This window comes from Silene latifolia, chromosome 9 (assembly GCF_048544455.1).
Source record: "Silene latifolia isolate original U9 population chromosome 9, ASM4854445v1, whole genome shotgun sequence".
NCBI classification, from domain to species: Eukaryota; Viridiplantae; Streptophyta; class Magnoliopsida; order Caryophyllales; family Caryophyllaceae; genus Silene; species Silene latifolia.
The window spans coordinates 58,348,390-58,363,048 of NC_133534.1; the positions used below are offsets into that span (position 1 = coordinate 58,348,390).

Consider the following 14,659-nt stretch of genomic DNA (forward strand, 5'->3'; position numbering starts at 1 on the left):
TTTTTTTTTTTTTTTTTTTTTTTTTTTTTTTTTTTTTTGAGTTGTTTTTTCAATTCATTTTTTGTTGTTGTCTTTTATTTTCTTTTATTTTGTTACTTCTCCTTTTTTATTCATTTTCTCAAATCTCTTCTTGTTATACTTTTTTTTAAGATTTCGGGTTTTAAAACTTGTTATTTGGTTTATTTTAGATTTCGGGTTTGGTTGGGTTGTTGGTTTTTTGGTTTTATTATTGTTATTTGGTTTTTTGTTTTTGTTATTATGAGTTTTTTTGGTTTTTGTTATTATTTTTTTTTTTCATATTTTTCATATTTATTGTTTGATTTTTTTACTATTTACGACTAAAGTTATACATTTTATGACCAAAATTATACAAAAAAAGACTAAAGTTATACAAAAATTGGACTAAAGTTACACAAAAAATTGGACTAAAGTTATACAAAAATGAACCAAAGTTATACAAAAATGAACCAAAGTTATACAAGAATGGACCAAAGTTATACAAAAATGGACTAGAGTTATACATCAAAGGCCTAGAGTTATTTTTTTTTTGACTAGAGTTATACATCAAAGGCCCAGAGTTATACATTGTATATCTAGAGTTATCTGATTGTGACTAGAGTTTTACATCTTTTGACTAGAATTATAAATATTGTGACTAGAGTTATACATTAAATCCCTAGAGTTATACATTATATGCCTAGAGTTATACATCATATGCATAGAGTTATACATTATATGACTAAAGTTATACAAAAATGGACTAAAGTTATACAAATATGGACTAAAGTTGTATAACTTTAGTCATATAATGTATAACTCTATGCATATGATGTATAACTCTAGGCATATAATGTATAACTCTAGGCATTTAATGTATAACTCTAGTCACAATATTTATAATTCTAGTCAAAAGATGTAAAACTCTAGTCACAATCTGTATAACTCTAGACATACAATGTATAACTCTAGGCCTTTGATGTATAACTCTAGTCAAAAAAAAATAACTCTAGGCCTTTGATGTATAACTCTAGTCCATTTTTGTATAACTTTGGTCCATTCTTGTATAACTTTAGTTCATTTTTGTACAACTTTGGAATATTTTTGTATAACTTTAGTCCATAGTTGTATAACTTTAGTCCATAATTGTATAACTTTAGTCCATTTTTGTATAACTCTAGTCCTTCATATGTATAACTTTAGTCCATATTTGTAAAACTTTAGTCCAAAATTGTATAACTTTAGTCATATAATGTATAACTCTATGCATATGATGTATAACTCTAGGCATATAATGTATAACTCTAGGCATTTAATGTATAACTCTAGTCACAATATTTATAATTCTAGTCAAAAGATGTAAAACTCTAGTCACAATCTGTATAACTCTAGACATACAATGTATAACTCTAGGCATTTGATGTATAACTCTACTCAAAAAAAAAATAACAACAAAAAAACAAAAAAAATAATATGAAAAATCTAAAACAAATCTAAAAATCTAAGGTCCATTATATATTTGAGACCATATTTTTGTATAACTTTAGTCCATAGTTGTATAACTTTAGTCCATTTTTGTATAACTCTAGTCCTTCATATGTATAACTTTAGTCCATATTTGTAAAACTTTAGTCCAAAATTGTATAACTTTAGTCATATAATGTATAACTCTATGCATATGATGTATAACTCTAGGCATACAATGTATAACTCTAGGCATTTAATGTATAACTCTAGTCACAGTATTTATAATTCTAGTCAAAAGATGTAAAACTCTAGTCACAATCTGTATAACTCTAGACATACAATGTATAACTCTAGGCATTTGATGTATAACTCTAGTCAAAAAAAAAAATAACAACAAAAAAACAAAAAAAATAATATGAAAAATCTAAAAATCTAAAAACTAGATCTAAATAAATAACAACATAATAAGTAAATAACAAAAAAAAAAAAAAAAAAAAAAAAAAAAAACAAAAACCCAACCCAACCCGAAATCGAAAAAAACCAAATAACAAAACCAAATTTAAATATCGTGTGTATAACTCTAATGCACATAGTGTATAACTTTAATAGACAAGATGTATAACTTTAGTCCAAAAAATCAAATAACAATAACAACCAAATAAAAAATAATAACAAAAACCAAAAAAACTCATAATAACAAAAACAAAAAACCAAATAACAATAATAAAACCAAAAACCAACAACCCAACCAAACCCGAAATCTAAAATAAACCAAATAACGATAAAAAAAAACCAAATTTAAATATCGTGTGTATAACTCTAATGCACGTAGTGTATAACTTTAATAGACAAGATGTATAACTTTAGTCCAAAAAATCAAATAACAATAACAAAACCAAATAACAATAACAAAATAAAAAAATTAACAAAAACAAAGATATGAAGAATGAAGTTATACAAAAATAACAATAACAACCAAAATTACAAAAATAACAATAACAACCAAAATTACAAAAATAACCAAATAAAAAAATGAAGAACAAAAAAAATGAACTAAAAAGAAAAAAGGAAAAGTGAATCTGAAAAAGTGAATGGTGAGGCGTGATGGTAAGCAAAAACCAAATAACAACAAACAAATAACAAAAACAAATAAGAACAAATAACAAATAACAAAAAAAAAAAAAAAAAAAAAAGGAATCTGAAAAAAATGAAGAACAAAAAAAAAAGAAAGGAGAAGGGAGAGGCGGCAGAGAGGGTGACGGCAGGAGGAGAGGAGGGTGACGGCAGGAGGTGCGGGGGGTGGAGGAGAGGAGGGTGACGGCAGGAGGTGCGGGGGGTGACGGCGGGTTTGGTGGCGGGTTGTTGCGGCTGTGGTGGGTCGGCTGTGGTGACGGCGGGTTTGGTGGGGGTGGTTGTGGTGGGTCGGGTGTGGTGGAGGAAGGAGGGGTTGTGGCAGGCGGGTTGGTGCGGCTGTGGTGTGTGGTGGGGTTGTGGTGGGTCGGGTGTGGTGGAGGAAGGAGGGGTTATTTTGGGTTTTTTTTTGTTGTTGTTTGGTTTTTGTTGTTAATTTTTGGGTTTTTTTTTTTTTTGTTGGGAGAGAATGAATTAGGAGAGAGGGGGTGAATGATTGAAGAAGTGAATGAATGAAATGGATGATGAGTGGGTGAGTGAGTTGGGAGAATTAGAAGGAGGATGGGTGGATTAGTAAGAACTTTAATTGCAATGAGGAGCAAATTAGGGTAGATTGGTTAGTGGCCATCCAATTTAGATGTAATCTCACCCCTCCATCCCTTCCATCCAAGGGTTTTATAGCGACTTAGGGCGCTTATGGTATGATGTAAGACCTTATAAGAACCCTTCTCTATATATATATATATATATATATATATATATATTAGCGGCCAATTATTGCTGTGTTGTTCTCAATCCTCTTGAAAAAGGAGGACTCAGCTTGAAGCAACCAAGCTCTTTTGATTCCCTTGAACCCATCTTACTGCAATCGGGCTCCTCACCTGGTGAAACCCATCACTCCACACAATTGACCCGAAACTCGATGACCCATTCACTGGTTCAGTAGTTCCACTGCTAGTAAAGCTGATTTCATATGACAGTGAAGGCTTTCTTGGGCGGAACACCAACATTCGGGGATTAACACTGACACGTACATTAGAGGGAGCTTTTACAGTTACTCGATACACTGCAAATTCTGAGAGACCCACATTCGTGACCTTCCTGGTGTATTTTACTACATTCTGACTCGACTCAAACACGACTGCGAATGATGGGTAGTTCAAATCTCCGGGGCTTGACAATTTGCCTGCGCCACAGTCAATAGTAACAGGGTCTTTCAGGAACATGGAAATTTGTTTTTGAGTATATCCAATGGAACATAAGAAGGCTATGTAATCATTAGCATCACTGTCATAGACTAAGCCTGGGTCAAGTGCCTTGTTTGGGTCAACTTGACCTGAGCCATGACCAAACGGTGTAGACGAGGTACTAGTGGCAAGATCAATTAAGTTTTTCCCAGCATTATCGAGGTTGTAAGATGTCGTCATAAGGGCAGATTTGATAGCTGACGGGCTCCAACTTGGGTGCGCGTTCTTTAATAACGCAGCCAAACCACTTACATGAGGACATGCCATAGAAGTCCCCGAAATACTGTTGAACTGGACCCGCCTAGAGTCCACAGCCAGGTCTGACGGGCCGACAAACCCTGTCCAACCCGCCAGGATGTTGACACCAGGAGCTACAAGATCAGGCTTAAGGATTTCGGGGGTGATCTTGTTGGGGCCACGGCTAGAAAATGCCGCCACCCTTGGAGATGGTGGTATGAGGCCCACCACGGTCCCTTGGAAGTCGATGGTTGCCGTTGGGTTGGAGTTGGGAGAAATGTAGTCTTTGATTTGGCTCCCTGAAGCATAGCTGACCATAGTAGCAGGAATGAGATGGGCATCAGCTAGCAATTCCGCCCCAAATTCGGCGGTGTTGACCAAAATCATTCCTGCGCCGCCAGCCAGCTTGACTGCATAACCCTTGGCGGCCCGGCCGTTTACACCTCTTTCGCACATCACAATTTTTGCTGCTACTTTGGATGCATCAAGCTTGCCTGTCACAGGACACACATCCAATCATATATAAGCAGTAAATACACATTTCAGCCTAAAAGATATCATAGTTCTTCTGCTTGACCATATCCTCAAATGACCTGAAATAACTAATGTGAAACAAAAAACATAATAGCCCTGAAATCATCCTACTGAAATGATGTACCTTGTTCGCATTTACTACTGTCAGCATCTTTACCATCAACCAATCCCCAAGAAACACTCTTATTGAACCCGTCACCACCATCATACAAAGACACCCCTTTAAACCTTTTTCCATCACCCAACACCACATCAGCAACAAACTCCCTATCAATGGTCGAAGCTCCAACAGTCAACATCCAGGGAGCAACATTAGTTGTAGTGAACTCGCGGGGCCCAGCATTTCCAGCAGAAACAGAGACCACCACACCTCGCTGGGCTGCATGAAAAGTGCCAATTGCGAGAGAGTCCTTGAAGTAGGGAATAGCAGTTGACCCTACAGAAAGTGAAATGACATTTACACCCTCCATGATAGCCTGGTCTATGGCTGCTAGTATGTCTGATTGAGTACAACCTGAGCTCCAACACACCTTGTAGACGGCAATGCGAGCCTTGTAGGCCACCCCACCAGCTGAGCCAGGGGCGTACCCAAATATGTTAGCATTGGGAACCACTGAACCTGCTGCGGTTGAGGCACAGTGTGTGCCATGGCCTTCCGTGTCAAGAGGTGACTTTGAGTCTTTGGTCTCATTTATTGGCCCATGAGCTGCTTCTTGCCTACATTATTTTATTTTATTTTAAACCAATCTAATTCACAAAATACCATTTACTCTAAAATAAATATTATATGAACACTCTAAAATACTTAATCCTATTCAGCCTATAGTTCCCCTTTCTCTAGTATATGTGAGGAGTATTATAATGGAAGCCGAAGTATAGGCGGAATAGAAAGAGACTTTTTTTTTTTTTTTGTATATATTCCGAGCCTTAATGGGATCGGGCTTGGTTCAGATAATGGACTTGGGTAAATAAGTTTATAAAGGCGTGTTGTACACATATGATGGTGTTATAGGAGTTTTTGTCATCTTACCCCCGGTAGAAAGCACGAGCTCCGATGATTTTCCGGTTACAAGAACCAGCTGGAAAGGTGGGGCCAAAGTCGCAAGAACCCTTCCAGGTGGCAGGCACAGGGTTATAGCCAGCATCATCAAAGCTGGGAATATTAGGCCATATACCAGTGTCAAGCACACCAATGATGATATCAGAGGCATAATCTGCCTTAGGCCAAAGACCCGAGCCATGACTAAGGCCAAGAAACTCCGGGGTACGGGTGGTGTGGAGCTGGTGGGTGCGGTCCGGGATGACTGACAGAACCGAGGGATGGCGGGTCAGCCGAGCAGCTTGAGGTGCTGTTAGCTGAGCCGCAAAGCCAGTGGCTGAGTGGGTGTATGAGTAGATGATTTGGATTGGTGACGAAGAGGGGAGGGATTGGAGGATGGAGGTGTAGTAATGGTGGTGTAAGTATGAGGCAGAGAATGTAAGATTGTGGGGTTTAGAGACGTGGACTATAAAGGTTGATGTTGATTGGACAAAGGCGATAAAGAGGGAGAGACATATGAAAAGGGTGAAATAGTAGTAAGAACAGAGGGTTGTCATTACTGTTGTGGGTGATGACTGATGAGTGCCATGGCAATGTGTAATTGGTTTCTCATTTAAAGGGGTGATCGGTGATCCTGAATCGTGATCCAGGCTGAGTTGTTAATTATTAATTATCATGTGCGGCTTGAGGCTGTGATAGTATAATCAGAAAATATATAAAAATAATGATGCAGATCACATGATTTTGAAAGCTGTCCTTATACATCCCAATTATTAAACAAAGTGATGGGGGTACGAAAAGGAAATGGACGACTCTTGTTATAATACTCAATTCATTTTACCTCACTCTTTCATTTGCTGACTCCTACACCTACGACTACTCCTCTTCACCAAATGCCGCCAATTAGCCATGTTTTTCAGCATTCCATCTATGATCACCGGCCACCAAGAGGAAGTTGACCGACCAGTCCCTCGTAGCTAACTGCTGGTTTCCTTCAGTTTACCCCATGAATAATTAATTTAAAACCAACTTCACTTTGGTGACCGAAAGTAAAGGATCTCAAAATCATTTATCAACTCAAATAACTTGACTTGAAATTATATTTAGAAATTAAAAGTGCCATACTCGTCCAAGTCAGCTCCATTGTAATGCCCCATAAGGTCATCACTCATCAGCAGCTATACGCTCTTGATCACTTCCTGCAATATCGTATCCTGCTGGTGCGAATGGCATAAAGCAACCACCAAACCCATTCAATAATTTAATTTTAATTTTGTTGATTTCAGAACCGTTTCAGAGCATGATTTCAAGTAATTTCCCCAACATTGCTTGATTTTCGATATTGATCTTCAAACCTGTAACAACTAACAACACAAGATTCAATGGAACTAAAGCCAAAATGAAGGAAATCAGAAACATATTTATATGTCACCAATAATAAGGGGCGGATACAGGTAGTGGGCTAGTTGGGCTGAAGCCCAACCTGTTTCTAGGAAAAGAATATATACATGTTCTTCCAACTTAATACAGCCTATTCAGTTGATTCTAGTGGTTTTTTCTCTTTTGTAATTTTGTGTTGTGCGCCTTGCCACTTTGCCAGGGTTCAATCCTTCCCATGACATTTTCTCTTATGCTTTATTATTTTTACCTTAATTTACACCAACTTTCCTAAATACCTCTAATTAAAAGTTTACCTCGCACAAAACACGCTTCTATCATCCCCCTTATACTAAAAGAATAAGAGTTCTTAGAATTTTTCCGCTTAAATTAATTTGGCTATAATTGGGCTTTTATTATAACATATATTTTATTGGGTCTTCATTATATTATATTTACTTTTGGATTATAATGAACTTTCATTTTCCATCGATTAATACAAAATATTAATTATAATAAATTTACAATTAAATTTCAAATTGAGTTAAATATCATTTTTGTTATTATTTTCTTTAATTTTTCTATCTAAAATATCGCGCATTCGCGCGGGATCTATACTAGTTCTAAGTTAATAGGTGGTATACATTCTGTTTTTCTTTTTATTTTGTTTCTTATAGATTATTTTCTTCTTTCAAGTAGCTTAAACATAGAAAAGTGTGCATATTTTAGCCTCAAATCCAAGCTATTTTCAATCTCAATTCCTCTCCGTTCCAGTTAATAGTTATCTATTTGGCTTTTTTCAATGATTATATTACATAGATGATAGCTATTAATTAGGGCGGAAAGAGTATTAAATTAATTTTGAAAAGTATTTGTTAATGAGTAAGTCTCGTAAAAGTCCGCCTCTTACTAAATTAGTAATATTTTACGGATTACAACATTTATACTTTTTGATGAAGTATTGATGTTGGTTGTTATTTCTAAGTCGATGGTTAAGTACTCTAATGAAATTCGTGTTTATAGTTGCTACAGGTGGATACGTTAATCAGTAGACCTTATTTAAATCGGTCGTAAGTATCTGCTCCGTATTAAATTATCAACTTCAAGCCTTCTAATGCTTTTTAAAACTCAAAATTTTTCGATCATCAAGTGTAATGTTAAAATCTAGCCCACCATACTTTTGATTCCTGGATCCGCCCCTGGTCACCAACATCAAAGTAAAGTACATACATGCCAGTATTCACGAATCCAAACGTAAGATACATCAACATCTTCACCTTCACCTTCATCTTCATCATACATGTCATTGCATGGCTGTCATTATCAGTATACGACTGTCCAGTGTCCACTATAGGTGGTCATTGGTAGAATAAGTGGAGTTTTAGAGGTATAAGCCAGCCTATGATGTGGGTACGACTCTTAAAACTTTGGTCAGATCCTAAATCACATCATAGGAAAACGAGAAGGATAAGTTCACCTTGTTATGATGTGGTTTAGGTTCTGGCCCAAAAGAAGATGTCAATTCACTAATTTCTCTTTTAGAGTGGAAAATATTGTTCCCTAGTTAGTTGTAAACTAGGTAATAAATTATTGCTCTGTCGTTACAATGTATAGTTATGCTTTAAACTAAATATGAGTTTGTATTTGTTGTTTTCAGATTTAATCGAGACATGCTAAACATGGAGCATTAAGGTATGAACACAATGGGATTCCCTTTGCCTAATAGCTCAAAAATAAGTTTGCGTTTGAATTAGTTTTATTTTTGGCAAACGGATGATGTGAGATACTATTTTAATAGAACAATGATTAAGTGAAATTCCGCAACACTGGAAGCAATTGTGTAATGTGCTTGGACATCGAAAAACTTTCATAGAACAATCATAATTAGCGATGTCGATATAGGTCACTTAACCAAGATGGTACGACAAACAACAATACTCCTTGCATGAAGCGATACTAATTCTAATGGACGAGGCACACTATCTTGGGGTACGGCGCACAAAACGCCCCGCACAACAACTAGTCTTATAAATAGGTGGAGATTTGAAAACTCTTAATCCCACGATTTTTATCTCTTTTCGGTTCTCCATGTAACCAAAATTATACTTCACTTTGGCCATTTTACTACTCCGTAATAATGTAACTATGTTGAAAATTGGTTCAAACACTCTATTTTGTAAACACTTCAAAATTAAAAGGCGTAGATTATTTTTAGTTTTTTTGTCAAATAACACCATACATTTACACCTTTTCTTAATCTGGTACCTAATTTTTTTTATTTGCCCAGAAACACCTAACATTTACTTTTATTTGTCAAATGGCACAAACCTGACTTTTCCGTAAAAAAAAAAGTCAAAAAACCGTCTTGACTAACGGAGCAAATGGTGACTTGGCATTGTTTACTCATTTCTCTTTGTTTTTCCCTCCAATCCCCACTCCCATTTTCCAGTTCCATTTATCCCTCCAATTGAACTCAATTTTCCTCCAATTAAAACCCTTATTTAACCCCCTAATTTTATATTTTCATTCTCAAATTAAAGTCCCAATTTATCCCTTCATTGTCCAATTTTCTCCTCCTCTTTTATTATCCTTTCAACCTAATATGTCTTTTTAAAGCTCGTCCTCCAACTCTACAAAGCAGGTTAGATTACTTAGGGGGCGTTTGGTTCAAAGATTAGGTATGGAATGGAATGAATTCTAACTCCAAGGAGGTATGGAGTTAGAACCCCATACATGTTTAAAGTTGTTTGGTTCAATCCGGGTATGGGAATAATAATGTGTTGGGTGGAATGGAGTTGGAAACTTGGGGAGAGAGATGGGTATGGGATTCCAAGGGGTTGGAATGGAGTTAGAATCCATCAGGTATCTAACTCCATTCCAAAATACTCCAACCAAACATTGGAATGGCCTGAATCCATTCCAATCCATTCCAAAAGTTTCAACCAAACACCCCCTTAGATGCATTTGTTGTCTTTTTAAAGCTCGTCCTCCAACTCTACAAAGCAAGTTAGATTACTTAGATGCATTTGTTGTCTCCTACTTCTTGTTCCTTTTCTTTTGCAAATTGATGGGATGGAAATGGTGGGGGAGTGTGAAGTGTGGAGTGTGGAGGGTGAAGAGTATAATAATGACTTGAAATAGAGGTAAGAACGAAATAAATTAAGGAAACACTACTAAGTCATTATTTGCTCTATTAGTCTAGACGATTTCTTGATTTTTTTGACGGAAAAGTGAGTTTGGTGTCATTTGACAAAAAAAAATGTTGTGTTTTTGGGCAAATAAAAAAACATTAGGTACCAGATTTACAAAAGGTGCAAAAACTAGGTGCTATCTGACAACAAAAATCCTTATTTTTAACCTATTATTTTGTTTACTCTCATACTTTGACGCTAGATCGATCTCAATTCATTAAAAACCAAATGATGAACAAATTTTTTTCAGCTTTATAATCGTAAATCATTTTTTTTAGAATCGGATTCAATCATATTATTAAACCTACCTTTTATTCAACATAAGATGCATACATCCTATATTTCTTACATACGACACTGAAGCACCGAAAAAAGAAAAACAAAACCATGGGAGTATAACTCTTCCAAGCCTTCAGGAAGGAAAAGGAGACAGTGCCGCCAAAGGCCTTCATTTTGGTGGATTTTCATGTACATAGATAGACTGGTAGAAAATCCAGCATTCACAATGTTGTAACCACTTCTTCATTGAACTCTTCTCTGGTATCTAGCGCGGTCGAGTAGCCATCTCCCTTGGTCCAACTTGTCTCACCAACTAAATTAGATAATAAGTAAAAAAAGATTTAACAGCCATTCAAACAAATGGTAGACGCAACAAGGACAAGAATCACAGGTAAATAAAACATGAAGTGGACCTGGAAGTACGATTCAAGCTTCCTTTTCAGAGTTGTATATTCTCTTTTGATTTGCTGGAAAGTCCGCTTGCAACTGCTTACACCATGCAAAATGCATAAGTGACTGGAAAAACGCAACTACTTATGCGCGCAACAGTCTTACAAAACCATAGATCATTCCATATTTTAAAGTCAAATTGTAACTACGGAGCACCATTTTCGCCTTTAATTGGTAGTTTACAATATATTAATGTAAAGTCATCTTACAAGAGACTTAGAGGAAAAATGAAGAGTAAATGTCCAGCATATGTTTAAGGTGTCACGGTTAGACCTGTCAAAGGGGTCAGCCGGGTCGGGTCTCGGGTTAGGTCAGAATGCGGGCCGGGTCGAATACGGCCCACGACCGGGTTAGGGTCAGAATACGGGTCAAGAAATAATTTTTAACGTTTTTTTAAACGATTTTTTAATTAAAAAAATATTTTTTTTTAAAAGTAAAACATATTTAAAATTAATATTTTAATCATATTCAACGTTTATATTAATTATATTGACATAATTTTTAATAATTATTTATTATTAAATATTATAAAACTTATATAAAATTGACTTTTTAGTTGTGTTTGTAATTTTAAGTAATAAGAAAAAATTAACTATTTTTTTCCAATATAATATAAATATTACTCCCTCTGTCCCAGTCATTTGTTGTCCTTTTCCATTTTGGGGTGTCTCAGTCATTTGTTTTCCTTTCTATTTTAAGAATGAACTTGATGAGTAATTTGAGCATTCTCATTCAATTTGTTCCACTTGTCATTTAGTTATTGGCATTTTTCTCTTTCCTTGGTCTTTGTGCCAAAACAAAAGGACAACAATTGACCGGGACGGAGGGAGTAGTATTTTAATAAAATTCATGATTTACCTTTTACCCAAGGGGTCGACCCGTTTGGGTCGTGTCTCGACCCTAAAATAACGGGTCATTTCGGGTTAGGTCAAAGGGGTCGCAGGCAAAAAAACCGGGTTTGTAACCTAAAAAACGAGTCGGGCGGGTCGGTTTTTGGATCGGGTTGAGTTTTGACAGGTCTAGTCACAGTAGTTAGTTAGCTTTATTGGCGCCAAATTCCTCCCTTTGAATTTTTGGCATGACTGGTTTACTGACCTTTCTAATAAGGGAGTTTTGAAAAGCTCCACAGCCTCAATGGCTTGCTTACACTTAAACATGAGAGGCACTATTGCCGCTCCAAGACCATCCTTAAGGACTACTAATTCCTTATTTTTGAAGTGATTTAATAACATTAACTTGAGTAACTGTAATACTGTTTCGGTGTGCTTATAGATACTCTTCAACATGAACGCTATTTCGTATTAAGCAGCTGTCTTAGGCTTCCGCAGCATAAGAGGTGCTCCAAAGGCTTATGAATAAAAAGACTAGTGCGTCATACAAAGATATGGAGATATGGACATCTTTTTCAAGCAGAACAGGGATTAAGTAGGAAGGTGTTTCACCAATATGAGTTTTCAATCTTGGGTTTCCCAGACACAATTTCAGGCTTTGAACAGAAATTGGAGTGAAAAAAGTGGATCCCGCTAATTGCCTTAGTAAGTTGGATGGGATGGAGAATTAAACTCAAAAAGAAGAAAGTCTGAATTGCTATATACTTGTATTTTATAGTGTTAAGACTAGAGTCTGGAGATAAAGATAGTCTAAGACTGACAAGACCATGAGTCTAGACATATTGATTTCGTATAGGTTCGAGACTGATAAGGAAATTACCTGTCAGTGTTTCCAGCCCGGCAGTATTCTTTGAACTGATTGCACTCACTTCTTACTCTCTTGGCTCCAATGCTGCACATGCGTAAAGTTGTTCATCAACATTAGGGCAAACATTATAGTTACTTTAAGAATATACCCGTATGTAAAAATCGTTTAGCTCGGAACAGTGGCGAATACGAGTTAAAGGACTAGTGTACTCACACAATGGAAAAGTACAATTTCTTTTACATATTGCTCTAAAAATTAAGTTTTTTTGTTTGATAATCTCTAAAATATCAACGGGGCCCGGGAACTTAAAAATAGAGCTTCACAAGTACCTAGAGCAACTGCCTCTGAACTGTTGCATGTGGTTTTCCAGCTTGATGAAGTCTAGAGGGCACCTGTTCCTGTAGCAGGAATATCAGAACAAAACTGTTATGTAACTGTTTGTAGTTCAAACCCTTTAAAATATAGATTTCAAAAAAGAGGGATAAATGGGAAAACAGAGAATGGCAAGAAGAACGCAGAACAGAACAAAGAAAAGTGCTTACATAGCTTGCTCTATATTGGCTAGCAATCTTCCTGAATCTCTGTAAAACAGAGTTACCACCTCCTCCACAAAATTTGGGTTCGTGTCATCCTGAAGTTCTTCTAACTGGACAAATTGATCATCCAAAAACCCCTGAAATGAAAGCATATTAAGACATATTGCCACTGGGATAAAAACGAAAATGAGACGCGCTTTGAGGAGGAAGCAAGGAAAAAACCTGATCAAAGAAGGATTGTCTCATCTGAGTAACCTGACGATGTAACTGGTTTCTCTCCATATTAATATTTTTAATGCAGAATGATGTTTGATGTTACTTGTTAGTGTATTAATAGTGTTGTTTAGTGAGGTTTGAGTTGTATTTTATAGAGATGTATCATGTGGTATTTATATAGTAGGATTCTATGAGAGGGTAGAGAAAGGAGCATAACTGTGAAAAGGAAAGCAGAAAGAAGAGGTAGGAAAGAATGTTCTGAAGTAGTAGGGGTGTTTGGGGCCCTCATTACATAATTGGGAGATGAACGACACGGGAGCATTAAATGAAACAGCTAATTGATTCACTGTGAAATTGGAATGGCATTTTTTGCTTTAACTAAAAAAGAAATTATCAGAAACAGAGAAACATAGAAACCTAGTATTAGCTTTTCATTGGCCATGAAAAATAATTGCTGCAGATTCCAAATACTTTATATAAGCTCCTTACCGGTACACCGATTTTTAGCTTGTGTACTCCTGAATCCTGATTTGTGAGTCAGTACAAATTGCTAGAAAAGGTGAATGATAGGTTCTCTTCACTCTTCACTCATAATCACATCACAAGAAATTTTTATTAATTTATTTAAGATCTACTGCAATTTATGGGACTCCTGCATCTGTCCATATAGGGTTGGTGGTGTATAAAGACGTGGTCTCCTGTCCTGAAGGCCAGAACTAGATTTCAGGCTAGCTTATCTCATTTAGCGTTGTTATTAACCTAATACTCCTATATCAAGTGCGCTAAGAGAGGAAGTGACTAGATATAAGCCTCCAAAGATGCCTCTACAAGATGGATTCTCTCGTTCCTGTGAAAAGTTATTGAAATGTTTGATAGCGCTGGTTTACATAAGTCATGACTATTTACCTTCGCCTGAATTATACTTGATTCTTCTAAAACAAAAGATACCTTGTTAACTGTGTGGACTCTGGAGGCTCACCCAAATTCCGTACACATTATCCGTGCGTATAAAGACTAATTGGCAATCAATTTAGTTCAAGGATACAGAATGGTCGGAAATGTCTAGTCAAGAGGATAAAATTGAAACAGAGTAATGACCAACTACCACTATGTATCATACGAACTTCTCCTAAATCCTCGTCTAAATTGATAAATGAAAACTAAAAAAAAGAACCAAAAAAAAAACTAAGATTTCCTGAAGAGGAATCCAATCCAAATAAAATAAGAATTTAAACAAATACACCAAGTTAGAGTTAAAAT

General features: G+C 36.1%; 2 protein-coding genes across 2 annotated transcripts; both read right to left on the reverse strand.

Moving 5' to 3' along the window:
* Positions 1–3,333: 3,333 nt before the first annotated feature.
* LOC141599802 (subtilisin-like protease SBT1.4) lies at positions 3,334–6,413 on the reverse strand. Its single transcript, XM_074419920.1, has 3 exons — positions 5,644–6,413; positions 4,738–5,330; positions 3,334–4,573 (listed from the first exon to the last, which is right to left on the reverse strand). Exons 1-3 carry the CDS (start codon positions 6,207–6,209, stop codon positions 3,411–3,413), a joined length of 2,322 nt encoding a protein of 773 aa, XP_074276021.1. The 5' UTR covers positions 6,210–6,413; the 3' UTR covers positions 3,334–3,410.
* A 4,037-nt stretch (positions 6,414–10,450) lies between these two features.
* On the reverse strand, positions 10,451–13,546 carry LOC141599801 (histidine-containing phosphotransfer protein 4-like). The gene is made up of 6 exons (XM_074419919.1): positions 13,406–13,546; positions 13,190–13,320; positions 12,977–13,045; positions 12,660–12,731; positions 10,913–10,985; positions 10,451–10,812 (listed from the first exon to the last, which is right to left on the reverse strand). Exons 1-6 carry the CDS (start codon positions 13,463–13,465, stop codon positions 10,765–10,767), a joined length of 453 nt encoding a protein of 150 aa, XP_074276020.1. The 5' UTR covers positions 13,466–13,546; the 3' UTR covers positions 10,451–10,764.
* Positions 13,547–14,659: the final 1,113 nt, after the last annotated feature.